The sequence below is a fragment of the Poromitra crassiceps genome (genome assembly GCF_964638095.1).
Source record: "Poromitra crassiceps genome assembly, chromosome: 12".
Classification (NCBI taxonomy): Eukaryota; Metazoa; Chordata; class Actinopteri; order Beryciformes; family Melamphaidae; genus Poromitra; species Poromitra crassiceps.
The window spans coordinates 7,696,662-7,716,423 of NC_139632.1; the positions used below are offsets into that span (position 1 = coordinate 7,696,662).

Here is a 19,762-nt window from a genome sequence, read left to right on the forward strand (position 1 = left end):
CACACGCTCCTCCTGGATAACACGGCTTCAATGCTAAGACTAGACTTCAAAATGCAACAAAGACTTGTGTAGAATGCTGAAACCAAAGTGACCTGTACTGCACCTACACACACTGGAGACAGATGGGCACAGTACACAGGCAACCAATACCTTTTAATAATGATGATTTATACCTGTGTATTCCCTTCACTCTGATCACTTCTGATATCATGCACGACTGTATCTGACTGTTTTTCCCCCCCGTAACCTGGAAGAAAACGGAAGCAGGAGGAGATGCTTTGGACGCCCGACTGTCACCACCCGCTTCCATATAGCAACACTGCCATTTTTTTTCTAAAAGGGCCAGCTTATTGTAGTGTGCAGCCACTGGTGAAAAGGGCCAGCTTGTTGTAGTGTGCAGCCACTTGTGAAAAGGGCCAGCTTGTTGTAGTGTGCAGCCACTGGTGAAAAGGGCCAGCTTATTGTAGTGTGCAGCCACTGGTGAAAAGGGCCAGCTTATTGTAGTGTGCAGCCACTGGTGAAAAGGGCCAGCTTATTGTAGTGTGCAGCCACTGGTGAAAAGGGCCAGCTTATTGTAGTGTGCAGCCACTGGTGAAAAGGGCCAGCTTATTGTAGTGTGCAGCCACTGGTGAAAAGGGCCAGCTTATTGCTGTGTGCAGCCACTGGTGAAAAGGGCCAGCTTATTGTTGTGTGCAGCCACTGGTGAAAAGGGCCAGCTTGTTGCAGTGTGCACTGCAGCCACTGGGGAAAAGGGCCAGCTTATTGTAGTGTGCAGCCACTGGTGAAAAGGGCCAGCTTATTGTAGTGTGCAGCCACTGGTGAAAAGGGCCAGCTTATTGTAGTGTGCAGCCACTGGTGAAAAGGGCCAGCTTATTGTAGTGTGCAGCCACTGGTGAAAAGGGCCAGCTTATTGTAGTGTGCAGCCACTGGTGAAAAGGGCCAGCTTATTGCTGTGTGCAGCCACTGGTGAAAAGGGCCAGCTTATTGTTGTGTGCAGCCACTGGTGAAAAGGGCCAGCTTATTGTTGTGTGCAGCCACTGGTGAAAAGGGCCAGCTTATTGCAGTGTGCACTGCAGCCACTGGTGAAAAGGGCCAGCTTATTGTAGTGTGCAGCCACTGGTGAGAATCGAAGGGTGCGGCTGGAGAAAGGTTGTCTGAAAGTCATGTGACCTTCAGTCGGCTGTGATAACCGCACTGGGTTCACCGTGGTTGAGTTTGCTCTCTAAATAGGTGACTTTCTTGGTTTTATCTCCACAGATAAGAGCTGAAACATTATCATAGAGACTATAAGCAAATGGGCGAGGCGGGTTGCTGGGTGTGTTTGCATGCAAATAGGCAGTTTCTTTTAACCACAGCATTATCTCAGTCACAAATGAACTTGTGTTTTTGTCCCCTGTGTGTCAATGTGCTTACCTAACTTTTACACAAGTTAAGTAACAGCTTTGTACCAGGCGCTGTGTACAACATGTCTTCCACCCATCCCCATTGTACTGGCATTTTGTCGATACTAAGATTTTATACTGATTATCATAGCTGCAGTGAAACCAAAACGATGTCATACTGGTCACTGAGATATGTATTTTGGCTGTTGTTGTATATACTTTTGAGGAAGTCAGCATCAGAGCTAGCTGTCCTGTTCGTACTTCCAGATGAAACATTGGTTAATTTATGAACATTAATGGTAACGTTATTTGCTATTTAGGCCCGGAGTGGTTCCTTTGATGTGTATTTTTCTCAGTGGGCATTCACACTGCACTGATGCTATGCAAATCAGAAAGTAACATTTTTCTTTTTTTACATTATTTGTCTCATGGACCTTCAACAAAATGGAAATAATTTCTGTGTCTATTTCTCATTGTTTTTAAGCTGAGCTCATCTTTCCTTTCTGATTCCTTCCCCTGATGAAAATGATTATTATTATGATGGTTGATTTCATGTGTGGTAATGTTTGTATTAATCCACTCCATGTGCAAAGTGTTACTATCTAGCCGAAGTTAGAAAATAGTTTAGACCTATTTTGATTTGTCATGTGTTCATATTTCTATGAAGAACTGATGAGTATGAAGAACAATGTTGTCATTTTACAAACCATTTGCGAGCCATTTATTTTTATATGAATTTATTTTCCTTGATGCTACTGTAAACGTTTTTTTTTGTAACATCGTACCCTTCCAGAGGGTATTATGTCTAAAAAGTATTGATATTCAATGAGTAATAAACATTCCTAATTCTCTAAAAATGTTATCTGTGAGTTCAGCCCATTTCCCCCTCGCTTATCTCATGCATGTAGCCTGTGTATGTTCAAAAGCTCCGTGCATCTGCTGTTTGTGTCCAGCAGGTAGCGCAGGAGGACTGACAGACAGGCTGCCTGGCTGTTGTCTTCTTCTGGCTTCTGTTGATTCAAACAGCCTCTGTTTGAAGTGGTAATGCAAGCTGTTGCCGCCCTCTGCTGGTAAACGGCTTTGAGAACCTTTTATTTATACTAGAACTACTGTACAGTATATTTTTTTGCAAAATAGAACCCGAGTGGTAGTAGCACTTGTAGTGGATTTATCCTCCAACTACTGACACGTTTGCTATCTTGTCTGTCATCGCGTTTAAAATCCCCCTATATAGGCTACTGACTACTAGATGAACATAATGTAAAAGAAAGTCTTCTGGAGATTTGATGTTGTCTTTTATCTTATATGTTTTTATCTCTTGAGGACTACGGATGCAAATGAGCTTTTAGCTAAATCCGACATATTTACTGTTATCATATAGATGACTCTGTATAGGTAACTGTTCATCAATGTGTACTGTCCTGACCAAATAAACAAATAGAGTAAAGTAAAAGTAAGGGGAAAAAATATGAATTTGATCGACAAGTAATAAAAAATACCTCCTGATTTTTATGCAGATGTCTAGGTCCATGCTGTTGTGACCACTGGTTGTGACCACTATGAACAGTCTGTCTATTCTGAGATACTCCAGTCACCCACAGGAGGAATGTGCATACTTTTATTTCTAGCAATGCAAAAATAACCAGTCAGCAATATGACATTTCTTTACATTTTGGTTTGACATGGTAATAATAGAAACAAGATTATTTTAAAGGGAAAACTACACGGTCCACTCACTACAGTTTAAATTCCAGCAAATACAACAAAGTGATTCAAGGAAAGCATAATGAGCGGTGGATGAACTTCTCTTCAGGAATCATGGTATTTGTTTTTTTTGTTTTTACAATAAGATATCATGGCAGGGAATACAAAATGGATGGTTGTTCTCCCTACACAGTCTTATACTTTCAAGTAAGTAATTTGGCAGGACACACATTTGCCACACTGAGCTGCAGTCCACACACTCATGAGCATGATCACCCCGGACCATTCATCTCAGTACCTGCAGTTCTGCTGTCTGCTGGCACTGCCCTCGAGGGTACCAGGAAACAGCAGAACCTTTATACCTCAAAGGTTTCACTACCTCGCATAATCACTAAAAGTGTTATCTGAAGGTGACCCTGGTTTACAAAGCTATAGAGACTGCAGGTGTGGGGGAAAATGTGTTGCTTGATTCAGCTTGTGTTGACTCTTGAGTGTCCTCTTGAACCCATTTCAAACCATTTTGAAACATAGTATTCTTGTCCAGGTCTGGTAGACAGACGGGTCTGTAACGGGTAGATAACGATGACATGCGTTGATCCCTTTTGTATAATCAATAGTTCACTATACAATCTTTGTCTTGATCTATAAAACATGAGGTAATACGGTAAGACGGGTGTGACTGTCTGAGGAGCCAGGGTGTGTGTGAGAGGTCAGTGTATCATACGTTCACCTGCGCCCCCTCTCCGCCTTGAGCATCGGAAACTCCTGCATCCAACATTATATAATATACTATATTCAGTATATAATATACATTATAACATCCATGCCTCTAGTTTGCATCACCGCTGTGCAGGGCGATACTTTGCATTACAGGTCATCTCTAGAACTTAGTCTGCACAAATACAATACATTTGGTAACAACATACGCTAATCAGTTCGACTAAAGCATACATCAGACAAACATAATACAACATAGGTATGATCCGAACAACTTCCTCAGTTGTGACGATAAAAAAAAGCTCTGATGCTGCCATAGTAGGGCTTACCTTGCAGTATAAGTGGCACTGCTACGGCATCGAATTCACACAACAAACGCAGAGAGAGGGAACACGCAGAGCCCTATGGGAACACGCAGAGCCTGAGGGAACACGCAGAGCCTGAGGGAACACGCAGAGCCCTATGGGAACACGCAGAGCCTGAGGGAACACGCAGAGCCTGAGGGAACACGCAGAGCCCTATGGGAACACGCAGAGCCTGAGGGAACACGCAGAGCCCTATGGGAACACGCAAAGCCTGAGGGAACACGCAGAGCCCTATGGGAACACGCAGAGCCCTATGGGAACACGCAGAGCCTGAGGGAACACGCAGAGCCCTATGGGAACACACAGAGCCTGAGGGAACACGCAGAGCCTGAGGGAACACGCAGAGCCTGAGGGAACACGCAGAGCCTGAGGGAACACGCAGAGCCCTATGGGAACACGCAGAGCCCTATGGGAACACGCAGAGCCCTATGGGAACACGCAGAGCCCTATGGGAACACACAGAGCCTGAGGGAACACGCAGAGCCTGAGGGAACACGCAGAGCCCTATGGGAACACGCAGAGCCTGAGGGAACACGCAGAGCCCTATGGGAACACGCAGAGCCCTATGGGAACACGCAGAGCCTGAGGGAACACGCAGAGCCTGAGGGAACACGCAGAGCCTGAGGGAACACACAGAGCCTGGGCTCAAACTGAGTCACGTAGGGGTGATGTGGGAAGAGGTAGTATAGGCACATGGCCTCGTGGTAGAGTCTGCATTTCAAAGCCCTGTTGTTTTGTCCAGAATGAGACGGCGAGATCAGACAAAGTGCTGCAAATGTATATAAAGACAATCAATTTATCACCATCGTTTCATACTGAGGCCTCCACCAAAATCATACAGAGAATGCGGGGAAAACATGTCCCCTCGTTTTTTTTTTTTTATATTCATGATATTTACTTTGTCTCTTTTACTTTGATCTCATCTTTGTAGCCCTGTCTGATCCCGTTGCGTCTCAGCCTGGTGTTTTACTGTCCGGGGGCGTAGGGCCAGCTGATGGAGCTCCCCGACAGCTGCATGTCTCGGATCAGCGTCTCGATGGGCGTCTTGCCCACCAGACGCATGAAGAAGAGCTGGGAGATGAGGTTGGCCGGCACGGCGCGCAGGGCGGGCAGGCGCAGCAGCAGGCGGCCGAAGCGCTGTGGCTGGTTGGGGTACTGCAGCCTCTCGTACTCCGTCAGGGCCACCTGGGCCTTCTCCTGCAGGGACTCCACATGGGCCGGGTCGGTCAGACCGCACGCATCTAGAGGACAGAGAGAGACAGGGAAGGTGTTACAGAAACATCTAGAGGACAGAGAGACAGGGAAGGTGTTACAGAAACATCTAGAGGACAGAGAGACAGGGAAGATGTTACAGAAACATCTAGAGGACAGAGAGACAAGGAAGGTGTTATAGAAACATCTAGAGGACAGAGAGACAGGGAAGGTGTTGCAGAAACATCTAGAGGACAGAGAGACAGGGAAGGTGTTATAGAAACATCTAGAGGACAGAGAGACAGGGAAGGTGTTGCAGAAACATCTAGAGGACAGAGAGACAGGGAAGGTGTTACAGAAGCATCTAGAGGACAGAGAGACAGGGAAGGTGTTGCAGAAACATCTAGAGGACAGAGAGACAGGGAAGGTGTTGCAGAAACATCTAGAGGACAGAGAGACAGGGAAGATGTTACAGAAACATCTAGAGGACAGAGAGACAGGGAAGATGTTACAGAAACATCTAGAGGACAGAGAGACAGGGAAGATGTTACAGAAACATCTAGAGGACAGAGAGACAGGGAAGGTGTTACAGAAACATCTGCAGGACAGAGAGACAGGGAAGGTGTTGCAGAAACATCTAGAGGACAGAGAGACAGGGAAGGTGTTGCAGAAACATCTAGAGGACAGAGAGACAGGGAAGGTGTTACAGAAACATCTAGAGGACAGAGAGACAGGGAAGATGTTACAGAAACATCTAGAGGACAGAGAGACAGGGAAGGTGTTACAGAAACATCTAGAGGACAGAGAGACAGGGAAGATGTTACAGAAACATCTAGAGGACAGAGAGACAGGGAAGGTGTTACAGAAACATCTAGAGGACAGAGAGACAGGGAAGGTGTTACAGAAACATCTAGAGGACAGAGAGACAGAGAAGATGTTACAGAAACATCTAGAGGACAGAGAGACAGGGAAGGTGTTACAGAAACATCTAGAGGACAGAGAGACAGGGAAGGTGTTACAGAAACATCTAGAGGACAGAGAGACAGGGAAGGTGTTACAGAAGCATCTAGAGGACAGAGAGACAGAGAAGATGTTACAGAAACATCTAGAGGACAGAGAGACAGGGAAGGTGTTACAGAAACATCTAGAGGACAGAGAGACAGGGAAGGTGTTACAGAAACATCTAGAGGACAGAGAGACAGGGAAGGTGTTACAGAAGCATCTAGAGGACAGAGAGACAGGGAAGGTGTTACAGAAGCATCTAGAGGACAGAGAGACAGGGAAGGTGTTACAGAAGCATCTAGAGGACAGAGAGACAGGGAAGGTGTTACAGAAACATCTAGAGGACAGAGAGACAGGGAAGGTGTTACAGAAACATCTAGAGGACAGAGAGACAGGGAAGATGTTACAGAAACATCTAGAGGACAGAGAGACAGGGAAGATGTTACAGAAACATCTAGAGGACAGAGAGACAGGGAAGGTGTTACAGAAACATCTAGAGGACAGAGAGACAGGGAAGGTGTTACAGAAACATCTAGAGGACAGAGAGACAGGGAAGATGTTACAGAAACAGCTTGGACTGGATTCATGTGGGAATTGGAAATCTGATACTTTCATACTTTTTCCCCTTCTCCATTTTACACCAGTGGCTTCTATGTTAATCCACTTTCAATTGTAAATATTTGGTTCAGACATATTTTACTGCTGTTGTTGCTGGTTCATTGTGGTAGTTTTATTAATTTTTGGGTTTATATAGGGAAATTGTCTTTTTGTTTGCCCCTCTCCTCATTTGTAAGCATTTGTATCAAACTTGAGAGATCATTCAACTAAACGTGCTTCGGAAAGGCACCAAACTCGCCTGGTGAAAAGAGTGCAATGGCTTTGAGGCAGCTGTACTCGGCCGCGTCCACCTGCAGCCTGGCCAACTTGTCCACCTGGTCCTGGAACACCCTGATCTGGTCCATGAAGGACACCACGCGCTCCGCGGACATGGGAGACGAATGGAAGCCGGCGGCGGCCAGCAGGGGCGCCATGTGGAGCGGCAGGGCTGACTGAGCCGCGTTCAAGATAAACAGCTCGCTCCAGCTCAGCCGCAGCAGTGCCACCTGTGGGGGGGGGGGGGGGGGGGGGGGAGGGACATTGGGAATTAGGACAGGGGTCACTTGTATGAGCTCTTCACATCACAACACAACAGGCAACTTTGTATGCCTGTGGCTCCAAATGGCAGAGAGAGGTCAATTTGGACTTCAAGACACAGACATCATGGGACGTGGCATTGGTTAAAGTCACACTGAATTGAAAAATTTCTATTTTCCCCTTTTTTCCTTCTTTTTTGCACCTATTTGAAAACGAAAAAAATGGTCATTTGCACATAATTTGCATTTTTATAGCAAAATCTCGCTACTTTTACATAGAAAAGGGAAAATCTTTAGTGGTGACCTGCATTGTGAAATTTCATAATTTGGGTATGACTGGAAAGCTGAGACTGCTGTGGATTCAAAGAGCCCATATTCATGTATGATGTTGTTAGACCCCATAGTAGCATTTCATTGTTAGACCATTTTTCGAAACTTGATCTCACTCAAATGATATATTTTTTAGTTACTACATTGTGTCTTACATGTTTCTGTAGTATGTGTGTGGAGCCTGTACTTTAGAAATAAGTTAGGGAAGCTGGATTGAGGGTATTTGTCCTGGTCGTTGCACTAGCGCCTCCTCTGGTCGGTCGAGGCGCCTGTTCGGTGTGGAAGGGAACTGGTGGGAATAGCGTGATCCTCCCACGTTGCTACGTCCTACCAGTGAAGCTCCCACTGTCGGGTGAAAGGGAGCGGCCGGCTACTGCGCATGTCTCGGAGGAAGCATGGTGCTAGTCTCGGCTCTCCCCAGATCGGCAGAGGGTGGAGCAGTGACCAGGGCAGCAGAGGGGAAAATTGGCCAAGTACAATTGGGGAGAAAATGTGGGGGGATGATCGGAAAAACATGCGAAAATCATGAAATGTGGTCTTTATTGCCATCAATTATTATTTTTTACATGTAAATTGGAAGGAGGCGGGCACTTCAAGTGTGGTCACCCAGGGGCACCACACTGTATTCATCCGGGCCTGATTGTATGTCACTTTATTTGTTATAAATAATTATGAGAGGGGTGCCCTTTCTTTCCACCTGAGCACCTGCCCCCCCCCAAGGTGTCTGTGAACTTGGACATCATCAGTAATTTATGACTTCATCTGCCATATCTGAGGTCACTATAGTGGGGCCCACCCCATGGTCCCCGAACCCCATGTTGAGATCCACTAATAGGGTTGCTGCTTTACTGAGTGAATAACCTTGATTCGCCCTTCAATACAATGTCATGTCAGGTCCCTGTTTTTGATGGAGCTGGATCTGGGGTGACCTTGAGGAGTCTCTGAACATGCTGTACCTTAAAGCAGCGGGTTTGGTGGCTCCTCAGGGACATCCTGGGACATTTTTTTTGCCTGGTTTTGTACTGTGATTTTTGTTTCTCACCTGCCTGTGTCGAAAAGTCGTACAATAAAAATATGAAAATCGTCTGGTGGTTTCTGTGAGCGTTTTGACAGGCACTAGCTTATGTAGCACTGCAAGTGGCACTCATTATCCAAAATGATTTGGGGATCTACTGATAAGCCTCCTGAGATCTAGTTGGGTACCGCTGGTCTAGACGCAGGCAAGTGTCCATAACAGCAGAATTGAATTTGGCCAAATAGGGCGAATCTATGAGATCTCACTCTCAATAGGGATGAGACACAAAATCTCACAGTCCCAATCTCTGATTCAGGCTGTCTGATATTTAAAAAAAACTTTCCTAGTGCAGTTTGCGTCATGCGACACTATTTGTGCCCGACTGACCCACCTGTTCTGAGACGGGCAGCTCCGGGAAGTAGGGGATGTTCCTCGCCCACTCGATGGTGCTGAAGAGCAGCCGGGCTGCCAGCTCGCAGATGTTATCGATGCCCATGACGGAGCCCCCGCTGGCCGAGGCCTGCATCTGCCCCTGACTGTACGGCGCCCCGTAGCGGCTGCTGGGGTAGGGCTCAGCGCGGAGCAGCTGGGAGATGAGCTCCGACACCGGCTGGCCGTTGAAGTAGTCTCCCCCGACGTGGCCCTGGCCCGCCGCACCCCCGCCACCCGCCAGCGAGGTGGGACTGATGCCCGAGTGCGATGGAGGGATGCGGCCCCGCTGGACTGCTGCAGGGGGAGGAGGAGAGAGGAGGGGAGGAGAGGGCAGAGAGACAGACAGACCACTCTGTGAGAATGTGCTCGGTAGGGAAGACTACGGTTAGAGATGCTATGCAATGATTGAAAATGTTTTCCTATATTATGCTGAAGTACTGTAGTTACTGCTCCACTGATCTCATTTGGAAAAGAAGAAAGAAGAGAATGTAAGCTTTCTGGTGATATTAAAATTATCTTTGTACTCCAAAGATTGAGTGAGATACACCCCTTTATGTCTTGACTGTTTCCAAACTATGTTTTTGAGAAAAACAGCCTCAAATGTTGACAAAGTAAGCTAGTTCTGCTTGTCACCCTGACCTACATTTATGAGCTTAAAAACTATATTTAGCATTCAAATTTCACAATAATCTTTACACAGAATGAACACCAAGACTTTATTTTACTCAAATCGGCTGAAACCCCAAAATTGCCAAAATCAATATTTTCCTCATAAAATCATGTTTCTACACAAACGGGCCTGTGCTGTGTCAGAGCAGGTCACATAATAATAGTCATTCTCAACCTATGGTACGTGTACCACCGGTGGTACTTGCGCCCCCTGCTGGTGGTACTTGGGAGGGATGCCTGGAATCTCAATGTTTTTTATATGAAATAAACCCAAATTGAAAACATGTCGCCTACAGTAATACTATCAAAAATACTAGGCTACTATTAATTACTACTGTCTATTTAATTAATTTAAATGGGGTTTAAAATAACTTCCACATTGTTGTTTTTAGATTTAGGAACAAAATAAAAAATTGTTTCTGACGTTTCTGACTGTTGCGCGGACACAACTACCTGTTGCGCGTACACAATTAGCTGCTAACGTTACAAGCAAGAAGCTATTGATTACAAGAAAGCAGGCATGTTGCAAAATTGGCTGAATACGAACTGGAAAGAGACATGAGGACTGGAGTCCCGCAGCAATGAAGTTCAACAAGCGAACGAGGAGGACAGGTCAGTGAAACGAGCACACGCCAGAAGCGCAAGAGCGGCTTGCAGCCACATGCCTTCCAGTGATAACGCTAATAGCGTTAGCAGCGCTGAACCGATTGCCACATGTGCTGCTAGTGGCTCCGTCAGCAGCGCAAGTGGGGAATCCACAAACAAAACGACGCAAACAGTGCGCAAATACAACTCCAGTTACATACGGTTAGGATTCAGCTGCCCAGGCAACAGTGCGGGCTGAGCAGGAGCGTTTAATTGAGTTGTCTTGTGACGAAACACTGAAGCCTGCTTTCAGAAAGTTGTTGTTGGACTTTTGGATAAAGCAACACAGAGAATACCCTGGCCTGTCTGACGAAGCTGTGTGCTTTTTCCTTCCTTTTGCGACCGCATATCTGCGAGAAAGGCTTCTGTTCACTTGTTGCCATCAAAACCAAATACAGAAGCAGGCTGGAATAAATCAATCAATCAATCAATCCAAATGAACAGAGACAGGCACAATTTGCTGAAATAAAGTTCTCAATTTTCTCACTTGCTGTGTGAGAATGATACGGTTATGTTCTCATTTACTGAGGTGCATTGTATGAGAATTGTGTGGAAGAGTTTGCTAGTTCTAGTGCTACCCCTTTGTACATTGTGGCTGTGGCTGACAAAAGTTAACAATAATAATGTTATTAGGAATAAATGTGCCTCCTGTGTAAACTGTGCAGCTGAAGTTACTACAGAATGCTAGTGCTCTCTGACTGTGTGAAGTTACTACAGAATGCTAGTGCTCTCTGACTGTGTGAAGTTACTACAGAATGCTAGCTGCTCTATGACTGTGTGAAGTTACTACAGAATGCTAGTGCTCTCTGACTGTGTGAAGTTACTACAGAATGCTAGTGCTCTATGACTGTGTGAAGTTACTACAGAATGCTAGCTGCTCTATGACTGTGTGAAGTTACTACAGAATGCTAGCTGCTCTATGACGTGTGAAGTTACTACAGAATGCTAGCTGCTCTCTGACTGTGTGAAGTTACTACAGAATGCTAGCTGCTCTATGACTGTGTGAAGTTACTACAGAATGCTAGTGCTCTCTGACTGTGTGAAGTTACTACAGAATGCTAGTGCTCTATGACTGTGTGAAGTTACTACAGAATGCTAGCTGCTCTATGACTGTGTGAAGTTACTACAGAATGCTAGCTGCTCTATGACTGTGTGAAGTTACTACAGAATGCTAGCTGCTCTATGACTGTGAGGTTACTACAGAATGCTAGCTGCTCTATGACTGTGTGAAGTTACTACAGAATGCTAGTGCTCTCTGACTGTGTGAAGTTACTACAGAATGCTAGTGTTCTCTGACTGTGTGAAGTTACTACAGAATGCTAGTGCTCTCTGACTGTGTGAAGTTACTACAGAATGCTAGTGCTCTCTGATTGTGTGAAGTTACTACAGAATGCTAGTGCTCTATGACTGTGAAGTTACTACAGAATGCTAGTGCTCTCTGACTGTGTGAAGTTACTACAGAATGCTAGTGCTCTCTGACTGTGTGAAGTTACTACAGAATGCTAGTGCTCTCTGACTGTGTGAAGTTACTACAGAATGCTAGTGCTCTCTGATTGTGTGAAGTTACTACAGAATGCTAGTGCTCTCTGACTGTGTCAAGTTACTACAGAATGCCAGTGCTCTCTGACTGTGTGAAGTTACTACAGAATGCCAGTGCTCTCTGACTGTGTGAAGTTACTACAGAATGCTAGTGCTCTCTGACTGTGTGAAGTTACTACAGAATGCTAGTGCTCTCTGACTGTGTGAAGTTACTACAGAATGCTAGTGCTCTAACTGTGAAGTTACTACAGAATGCTAGTGCTCTAACTGTGAAGTTACTACAGAATGCCAGTGCTCTCTGACTGTGTGAAGTTACTACAGAATGCTAGTGCTCTCTGACTGTGTGAAGTTACTACAGAATGCTAGTGCTCTAACTGTGAAGTTACTACAGAATGCTAGTGCTCTATGACTATGTGAAGTTACTACAGAATGCTAGTGCTCTCTGACTGTGTGAAGTTACTACAGTATGCTAGTGCTCTCTGACTGTGTGAAGTTACTACAGAATGCTAGTGCTCTCTGACTGTGAAGTTACTACAGAATGCTAGTGCTCTATGACTGTGAAGTTACTACAGAATGCTAGTGCTCTAACTGTGAAGTTACTACAGAATGCTAGTGCTCTCTGTCTGTGTCAAGTTACTACAGAATGCTAGTGCTCTATGACTGTGAAGTTACTACAGAATGCTAGTGCTCTAACTGTGAAGTTACTACAGAATGCTAGTGCTCTCTGTCTGTGTCAAGTTACTACAGAATGCTAGTGCTCTATGACTGTGAAGTTACTACAGAATGCTAGTGCTCTAACTGTGAAGTTACTACAGAATGCTAGTGCTCTCTGACTGTGTGAAGTTACTACAGAATGCTAGGTCTCTCTGACTGTGTGAAGTTACTACAGAATGCTAGCTGCTCTATGACTGTGTGAAGTTACTACAGAATGCTAGTGCTCTATGACTGTGTGAAGTTACTATAGAATGCTAGTTCTCTCTGACTGTGTGAAGTTACTACAGAATGCTAGCTGCTCTATGACTGTGTGAAGTTACTACAGAATGCTAGTGCTCTATGACTGTCAAGTTACTACAGAATGCCAGTGCTCTATGACTGTCAAGTTACTACAGAATGCCAGTGCTCTATGACTGTGTGAAGTTACTACAGAATGCTAGTGCTCTATGACTGTGTGAAGTTACTACAGAATGCTAGTGCTCTCTGACTGTGTGAAGTTACTACAGAATGCTAGTGCTCTAACTGTGAAGTTACTACAGAATGCTAGTGCTCTCTGACTGTGTGAAGTTACTACAGAATGCTAGTGCTCTCTGACTGTGTGAAGTTACTACAGAATGCTAGTGCTCTAACTGTGAAGTTACTACAGAATGCTAGTGCTCTAACTGAATTTACTACAGAATGCTAGTGCTCTCTGACTGTGTGAAGTTACTACAGAATGCTAGTGCTCTCTGACTGTGTGAAGTTACTACAGAATGATAGTGCTCTCTGACTGTGTGAGGTTACTACAGAATGCTAGTGCTCTCTGACTGTGAAGTTACTACAGAATGCTAGTGCTCTAACTGAATTTACTACAGAATGCTAGTGCTCTCTGACTGTGTGAAGTTACTACAGAATGCTAGTGCTCTCTGACTGTGTCAAGTTACTACAGAATGCTAGTGCTCTGTGACTGTGTGAAGTTACTACAGAATGCTAGTGCTCTGACTGTGTGAAGTTACTACAGAATGCTAGTGCTCTATGACTGTGAAGTTACTACAGAATGCTAGTGCTCTGTGACTGTGTGAAGTTACTACAGAATGCTAGTGCTCTCTGTGTCAAGTTACTACAGAATGCTAGTGCTCTCTAACTGTGAAGTTACTACAGAATGCTAGTGCTCTATGACTATGTGTAGTATGTGAAGTTACTACAGAATGCTAGTGCTCTATGACTATGTGTAGTATGTGAAGTTACTACAGAATGCTAGTGCTCTAACTGTGAAGTTACTACAGAATGCTAGTGCTCTATGACTATGTGAAGTTACTGCAGAATGCTAGTGCTCTCTGACTGTGTGAAGTTACTACAGAATGCTAGTGCTCTAACTGTGAAGTTACTACAGAATGCTAGTGCTCTAACTGTGAAGTTACTACAGAATGCTAGTGCTCTAACTGTGAAGTTACTACAGAATGCTAGTGCTCTATGACTATGTGAAGTTACTACAGAATGCTAGTGCTCTAACTGTGAAGTTACTACAGAATGCCAGTGCTCTCTGACTGTGTGAAGTTACTACAGAATGCTAGTGCTCTAACGTTGACGTTACTACAGAATGCTAGTGCTCTAACGTTGAAGTTACTACAGAATGCTAGTGCTCTTACGTTGACGTTACTACAGAATGCTAGTGCTCTCTGACTGTGTGAAGTTACTACAGAATGCTAGTGCTCTCTGACTGTGTGAAGTTACTACAGAATGCTAGTGCTCTATGACTGTGAAGTTACTACAGAATGCTAGTGCTCTCTGACTGTGTGAAGTTACTACAGAATGCTAGTGCTCTAACGTTGACGTTACTACAGAATGCTAGTGCTCTTACGTTGACGTTACTACAGAATGCTAGTCTCCATCACTGACTGTGTGAAGTTACTGCAGAATGCTAGTGCTCTCTGACTGTGTGAAGTTACTACAGAATGCTAGTGCTCTAACTGTGACGTTACTACAGAATGCTAGTGCTCTCTGACTGTGTGAAGTTACTACAGAATGCTAGTGCTCTAACTGTGACGTTACTACAGAATGCTAGTGCTCTCTAACTGTGACGTTACTACAGAATGCTAGTGCTCTCTAACTGTGACGTTACTACAGAATGCTAGTGCTCTCTGACTGTGTGAATTTACTGCAGAATTGCCCTGACTGCTCAAAAATGTAATGTACACTAATGGATTTTGCAAATGGCAGCCAAGACAGCCGCAGGTCTGGTGCCAAAACCACATGTTAAGAAGTCTGAAAGGCTTCTTCCCTGATTGGGTTAAAGGTGATCCAGACATTTCCAGGTAATGTGGAAACACTGCGACCTGCGTCACTATGGTCAGCCTCACTTCATTAATAACCCAGCTCAATTTAACCCCTGGCACGCTGCCAGCTCAATATAACCCCTGGCAGGCTGCCAGCTCAATAATATACTGTAACCTCTGGCACACTGCCAGCTCAACGTAGATTCTGTATGGAAGAGCTTGTGGTATGCTTGTGGTATCCACTGACATGGAGGGAAATACCACTGGCACCGTGCAGCAGCGGAATCATTACTCTAATACTCTAATAATACTACTCTAAGAAAATGTAGAACGGTGTAATTACTTGGCTTATAATTATATATACAGAAATAAGATAACCCATAGCGGCAGAGTTGGAGCATTTTGAAGTTAACTTGCTGTCGGTTTGCACTCGGATATGCAAATCAGCAGTTACCCCTAGTTGCCCCCGACCGTAAAACACAACAGCTGCAGGGGCGTGAGCGCCCGCTTGAAAACACACTTTGGTTGACAGTATAAATATTTGGCTTGGATCTTGGGAAATCTCACGGCTGTTTCTATCGGAGAAAGCACATTACCAATGAATTTATTTCTGCTATGTGTATGTGTGTGTGTGTGTGTGTGTGTGTGTGTGTGTGTGTGTGTGTGTGTGTGTGTGTGTGTGTGTTGTGTTTTGTTTGTTGGTACAGTATGTATAGGGTTCATAGTTATTATTAATTCATTCCAGGACCTAGAATAGTAACAAAAACCTCATATGACATCACTGCAGCATTCAGTCTTTATGCGTTTGAGTAGGGGTGTCACGATACACTCAGTTCAAGATACGATACGATACACGATATTGGGTTCACGATAACGATACGATAAGATTAAAAAAAAAAGAAAAAATTGCAATCGATTTGTAAGTTGAGGCGGCATCCTCCACGCTAATTTGAGTAATTTCACCATTTTCATCCTCCGTGTCTGTTACGTCCCTCGTCTTTTCAAACAAAGCAATGAAAAGGAGAGCGAGCATGCAATCAGATGCAGATCAGTGGCACCATGTTCAGCTTCTTTTTCTCGCGCTATGAGATTTCATCTCAATGATACATATTGTCACGTTTTGATATCGCGATATATTGTGGGACGATATATTGTGACATCCCTACGTTTGAGTATTATATTTTTTGCCCAGCTCCGATTTGGAAATAATCACCCCATTCAATCAGCGTTATCAGCGTGTTATTATCACTCCATTCATATCAGCCAGTAGGGCCCTATTCACCTGCTAGTAGGTGCAGAAGGCTGTTATCAGCGATTAGCGATCAGCCATGTTTCTACATTTCACCTGTAAATCATATTTTAACGCTTTTTGTTATTTAATCCTAACCCTAACCCTAACCACCTACTAGCAGGCCAGTAGGTCCCTACTGGGGCTGCTGATGACATGCCTATACTGATTGAATGGGGTGATTATTTCCAAATCGGGAGAAGTGTAAAGTCACATGTGGCTGCCATCTTATATTCCTAATAATAACTTGGACATGTGAAAGCCAGTGCTTCAGGTACAGTAGGATAGCTTCAGGTACAGTAGGATAGCTTCAGGTACAGTAGGATAGCTTCGGGTACAGTAGGATAGCTTCAGGTACAGTAGGATAGCTTCAGGTACAGTAGGATAGCTTCAGGTACAGTAGGATAGCTTCGGGTACAGTAGGATAGCTTCAGGTACAGTAGGATAGCTTCAGGTACAGTAGGATAGCTTTGATACCTTCTTTGCGCATGCCAACGCGGAAGCATTTCTTCAGACGGCAGTATTGGCACTGGTTGCGGTGATGCTGGTCTATTTGGCATTCTCGATTCGATCTGCACAGAAGAAGAAAGACAGAAGCCTTCAGGTGATGAACAAAGACTTCCTGATGAGAGTTTGTGGATAAGCGTAGCGTATAAGTGTTTTATGGGGAGTTTCCAATAAGAAAGCTATTTAAAGGACGGATTATTCAGATAGCTAGTAAGATGTGTGTGTGTTTCTCTCTCTCTCTATGATGAGTGAAGTGTGTGAGGCGGTGGGGCTGAGAAGCTATCAAGGCTGTGACCTTTGTAAATCATCAGCCCTACACGCCCTGGTTGCCTTTGGCAGCAGGGGAGGTTGGCTAACATTTGAGAGAGAAAGAGCCCTTTCCAGCACTGCTAGTACAAACAAGCAGTGTCTGTCATAAATCACTGGTGAGTCTGACATCACAATTGGTTAAGCGACATCACTGATGATGACATAGTATATGTCATCACTGAAGATGTCGCAATGTCTATGACATCACTGATAATGTCACAATGTCTAATGACTGTGTCATCATCAGTGGGACATCATCAGTGGGTATGACATCATCAGTCACCACTAGCCACCACTCGACGATTGTGGGACATGACATGATCAGTTACATTACTCAATGATTGCGGGGCATGACATCATCAGTGGGCATGCTCAGTTGATGGATTGTGTTTCTTTACTAATATGACATCATCAGAATGGTGACGCCGCTTCTATATTATGTATAACTGACTTTGCGAGTCTGTCTGTCTGTCTGTCTGTCTGTCTGTCCGTCCTTTCACGCAATGTTTGTGGGGCATCATCATAACATCCTTAGTTGGTATGACATCATCAGTGAGGAGTGGCTGCTTCTATAAGTGACAGATGGACATTCTGGGCCATAACAGACATTCCGTGCCATAAAGGGGCGGACACACACAGTCAGTTATAGAAGTGGCTGCACTGCTTCAAAACAGGGCAGAAAATGAAGTTGTAACATCTTGTTCCTGCTTGGAATGTTGACCTTCTGAAGGCGAAGCTTCCATACATGAATGACCTTTGGGCCTTTCAGTTTTCTTCACAAGGGCCTGCTGCTCGTGAGACATATCAAGGTTGGAACATGTCACTCTCAAGTGACATAATGAAGCAATCTGTCCTCTTCTTCGTGAATTTGAATAGAGTCAATAGTTGCAATAGAGAGCATAGCTGCCGGCCTACTCACATTTCTACAACCCACCAATCACATGATTTGAGCCATACAAAAAAATATCCATAAAAACCACACGCTTTGTTCCAACAAGACTGAATGTTTCAGCAAATGATGTGGTTGATCTACATCAGTGATTTCATCCCTTTCATATCAAAGACCCCTACTTTAGCACAAATTACAGCTACGGACCCCCATTTGATGAGATGTTGTCTCTCAGACCCAAATCTGAGAATATTGTTAGATGATTTATGATGTTGTCCAGAATTCCATGACTACTGTAGGTAGAGCGAGATAACAGGGAAACATGATAAAAAAAAACAGCCATTCTTCCAGCTACATTCTCTGTTTGTGTTAACTTCTTGTAAATTAAATAGCGAAGTTGAACGATTCATCAATGTGCTGGGGACCACTTGAAAACCCCTGAAGGACCCCTGGTGGTCCCCGGACCCCACTGAGAACCATTGAACGGATGCTGCCCCCCCCCTCCCCTCCTCACCTGCAGGAGTAGTTGAGGTTCCTCCGGATGCTCCTCTTGAAGAAGCTCTTGCAGCCCTCGCAGGTGAACACGCCGTAGTGCTTCCCGCTGGACTTGTCCCCGCACACCACGCAGTCCACCACGCACGACTTGTCCTCGTCCCCCACGTCCACGTCGCTGCTGCCGGCCTGGGGCGAGCCGTCCTCCTCCTCCCGCCTCAGGTACGCCTTCGCCTCCCCCAGTCCGTTAGTGTCCCCGTTGGGGTTGCCCCATCCCCCGCTCACCATGGCCATATTATCTGAGACCCAGAGCCCGACCAGGGAAACATACACAACACACACACACACACACACACACACACACACACGTGTGCGTGCACACACACACACACACACACACACACTCGGACAGACACGCTCTGTCTAACCTCCAACCCTTTCCCACTGCTCAGATGATGTTAATATTCAAGGCAGGTTTTGTCCAGGAGATGCAGATGAAAGTGGGATGGTGGGGGGAGAAAGTTCAGATGAGAAGGGGTCCCGGTGTTGACCTCTCTCCCCTTGCCCTCTGCTCGGAGTGACCTGGAGGTCCCTTCCGAGCGGCGCGCTCCGTCTCTCCTCTCTCGCCTCCTCCTCGCTCTCTTCTTTCTCGTCTTTCACCCCCGTGTTTTCCTTCTTCTGCTGCCGTGACCTCCAATCAGAAGCTCCTGAGGTCTGGGGAGAACTTCAAACGCACACAGACACCGAGTGCTTCAGAGTTCAGGCAGGAGAAAAGGGTGCAGCCTGCCCTTTGACAGGAAACAATAAATTACACTTCTAACTCTCTCTCTCTCTCTCTCTCTCTGTGTGTGTGTCTCTCTGTCTCTCTCTCTCCTCCCTGGAAGAAGAACAACACCTCATCTAACACGAAGCAGAGTGAAGAGGGGGGGCGAAACGAAAAGAGTCGCTCTGGAACTGAGAAGCCTGGTCGTCTCTCAGCACACGACTTTCTCCCAAAAGGACGAGCAGGAGCAGGAGAGAAGAAGCACACTGCTCTCCTGCAGGCAGGGTTCAACTGCCCTGCCCTCTTCCTCAACTTAGAAACGAGTCCAACCTGTTCCTGCTGTGCAGAGAGGTGTTATCTGCTGATCTGAGGCAGTTCTAGTCCAGACTCCCTCTCGACTTGTTGAGGCCGTTGCAGCGGC

At 45.3% G+C, this 19,762-nt stretch overlaps 1 protein-coding gene across 2 annotated transcripts in view; it reads right to left on the reverse strand.

Annotated features, from left to right (window-relative positions):
• Positions 1-2,986: 2,986 nt before the first annotated feature.
• LOC310786676 (nuclear receptor subfamily 2 group F member 6-like) overlaps positions 2,987-19,762 on the reverse strand; it is a 17,672-nt gene continuing 896 nt past the window's right edge. Inside the window, exons 1-5 of one of the 2 annotated variants that reach the window (XM_083647938.1) lie at positions 18,601-19,762; positions 16,859-16,953; positions 9,231-9,562; positions 7,218-7,464; positions 2,987-5,409 (exon numbers count right to left, since the gene is read on the reverse strand). The exon at positions 18,601-19,762 is cut by the window's right edge and continues 896 nt beyond it. In XM_083647938.1, the coding sequence (XP_083504064.1) occupies positions 5,135-5,409; positions 7,218-7,464; positions 9,231-9,562; positions 16,859-16,953; positions 18,601-18,872 (1,221 nt within the window). In that variant the 5' untranslated portion in view covers positions 18,873-19,762 and the 3' untranslated portion in view covers positions 2,987-5,134. Of the gene's footprint in view, positions 5,410-7,217; positions 7,465-9,230; positions 9,566-16,858; positions 16,954-18,600 lie in introns of both variants that reach the window. The other variant, XM_083647937.1, reaches the window with a different exon arrangement.